Source organism: Aplysia californica, unplaced genomic scaffold (assembly GCF_000002075.1).
Source record: "Aplysia californica isolate F4 #8 unplaced genomic scaffold, AplCal3.0 scaffold00048, whole genome shotgun sequence".
Lineage (NCBI taxonomy): Eukaryota > Metazoa > Mollusca > Gastropoda > Aplysiida > Aplysiidae > Aplysia > Aplysia californica.
In genome coordinates this window covers 1,880,398-1,883,001 of record NW_004797318.1, presented here as the reverse complement: position 1 = coordinate 1,883,001, position 2,604 = coordinate 1,880,398, and the positions used below count along the sequence as shown (strand labels likewise).

The window sequence follows — 2,604 nt, the reverse complement described above, 5'->3', positions numbered from 1 at the left end:
CACAGGGAAAAACAACAGTAGTCAGAAACTGGAAATAGGGAGGATGCCAAGTTTAAAAGCTTGTGGACTAGTAACTTCATATTTGTATGACTGGTGGTTTATCATTAAGTTTTGTTGAATGGTAAATCTAACAATAATACTCAACCAACAGTTGTACAGAAATACAAATGAGTCAACAAGCGGTCAGAATTGGTACACTCACGATTTTCAGTTTGTGACTACCGTTGTTTTCCCCCTGTAGTCTTCATATACAAACAAACAAACAAAAAACAAAATAAAACAAAATAAAAACAGAACACGAAGAAAAAACCCCAAAACCAGACATATAAAACAATGATAAAACAAAGCAACTCACAAATCATAGGGCTCCTCATAGAGACCCAGCTCGTGTCCCAAGAACTCCGAGTAGAGAGCCCAGCCCTCGGCATAGGCGCTGTACACAGGGAAGTGGAAGGGCACACTGTACAGCCGGCCGTTCATTGGCTGTGCGCGGTACATCGGGATTTCCCAGTGCTTGGAATAGTAGTCTTGGAAGTGGTGGCCTGGGTACGCCTCGTGTAGCGTTAGTGGTAACATGGTGAACGTGGATCTGGAGAGAAAGAGAGTAAATGTAACGTCAGTGATAACATGGTGAATGTAGATCTGGAGAGAAAGAGGGTAAATGTAACGTCAGTGGTAACGTGGTGAAGGTAGATCAAGAGGAAAAAGGGGTAAAATAGTGTCCGCGGTAACGTGGTGAACGTAGATATGGAGAGAATGACTGTAAATGTAACGTCGTCAGTGATAACGTAGTGAACGTAGATCTAGAGGTAAAAGTACAAGTAACGTCAGATATAGAGGAGAGAGAACGATTAAGGTCAATGACCACTTGGTGAACGTGGATCTGAAGAAAAAAAAGGGGGGGGGGGGAAAATAACGTTAGTGGTAACATAATATGGTGAACGTTTATCTGGAGGACAAGAGGGAAAGTAACGAATGTGGTGAACGTAGACCTGTACCGGACAGGGTAATAGTAACACCAGTGGTAACATGTAGAACATGGTTCAAGAGAAAGTGGGCAAAAGTAACGTCAGTGGTAACATGGTGCATGTGGATCTGGAGAAAAGGGGGTAAAAGCAACATCCATAGTGAATGTAGACCTCAAGGGAAAGGGTAAAAATAACGTCAATTGTAACATGATGAATGCATATCTACAGGAAAAAAGAAAGAGTAACATCTATTGTTAAATGGTGAACCTAACCCTACAGGAAAGGGTAAAATAATATCTTTGGTATCGTGGTGAAAGTTGACCCACTGGACAGGGAAAAAGTAACGCCAATAGTAATGGAGACTGTGGCTCTCGAGAATATGGTAAAAGTAACGTCAGTGGTAACGTGATGGATGTAGACATAGAGAGAAGGGGTAAAAGTAACGTCAATGGTAATGAAATGGATTTAAAACCAGAAAACAGATAACAGAGTTGTTTAAAGCATTGTTATAAAACAGGCAACCAATCCATCAAGCAATCGATCCAGTAATTGAGTAACCAATCAATAAATCAACTAAAAAGAAATACCTTTTCCTTGGTTCCTTCAAATTGACGTAGAAGTATCCAACGCCATAGGAACCCCATGGGCCGTCTCTTTCCACGGGAACAACTCTGTAAAAAGTAAGGGCAGATAATCCCGTACGTGCATGAACAAGAAGAAAAGTATAACATGAGTTGATTCCCTTGGTTTCGTTTTGGCGATAGGTTTTCATTGTTATAATTTAATTATTTATCTTTTTTTTTTTCTTCAGTGTGTCAATGGCTGTGTGTATGAATGCGTTAATGGCTGTGTGTATAAATGTGTTACTGTGGGTATGTGTATGAATGTGTAAATGCCTGTGTGTATGAATGTATGGGTCCGGAAGTGAGTAGGCTGGATAGCCTGACTTGATCTTGGTATCGAAATACAATATAAATTATACTGTATAAATCAGTCTACATAAATCAAAGAAATTAAATCACCTTTTTGCTCCAAATGGTATCTTTTCACTGTCAAAGAAACGTGATAATTATAACATTTATCTTAGATTTAATGAAATCTTCGTCTTATGTTTATATTTATTTATTTGAAGAACATTAAGAGGTCAAAGTTCACATTAAACCCGCAGACACAACAAGGTCCCAGAAAGGTCACAGCACAGAACTGCAGACGTACGTGACTGGGGTGATGGAGAAGTTATAGAACATAGTGTCCAGACGAGGAACGATGACGTCATCAAGAAGTGTGCGGTAGCGGATCAGAATCTCTTCCTGGAAGAAAAAAAAAAGGTGGGTCGGGGGAGGGGGGGGGGATGTGGGAAAGAGAAATAGAGTATTTTTTAAAAAGGAGATAATTGTCACGCTATTATTAAAAACCATATTCTTTAAATTCAAAGAGACAGTATTAGCGTAATCCTCTGAGTCCGTGTGTTTGTCTTTGAGTCTGTCTTGAAAAAAAAACTCTTCATGAACACACACATACATGCTCCTAAATATACAGACACATATTCCCTTGCATACTTTGTTTCATCCCTGTATCGTTTTATGCGATAATTTTTCCAACGTTTCATTCACACACACACACACACACACACACT

General features: G+C 39.5%; 2 protein-coding genes across 2 annotated transcripts in view; one reads left to right on the top strand and one right to left on the bottom strand.

The window, feature by feature from the left end:
• Positions 1-2,604, top strand: part of LOC101860554 (collagen alpha-1(I) chain) — a gene marked incomplete in the record, with an annotated part of 121,497 nt that overhangs the window by 3,281 nt on the left and 115,612 nt on the right.
• Positions 1-2,604, bottom strand: part of LOC106011055 — a gene marked incomplete at its 5' end in the record, with an annotated part of 12,420 nt that overhangs the window by 5,393 nt on the left and 4,423 nt on the right. The window contains 3 exon segments of the mRNA XM_013079339.2: positions 356-589; positions 1,556-1,639; positions 2,184-2,278. Of these exon segments, the coding sequence (XP_012934793.1) occupies positions 356-589; positions 1,556-1,639; positions 2,184-2,278 (413 nt within the window).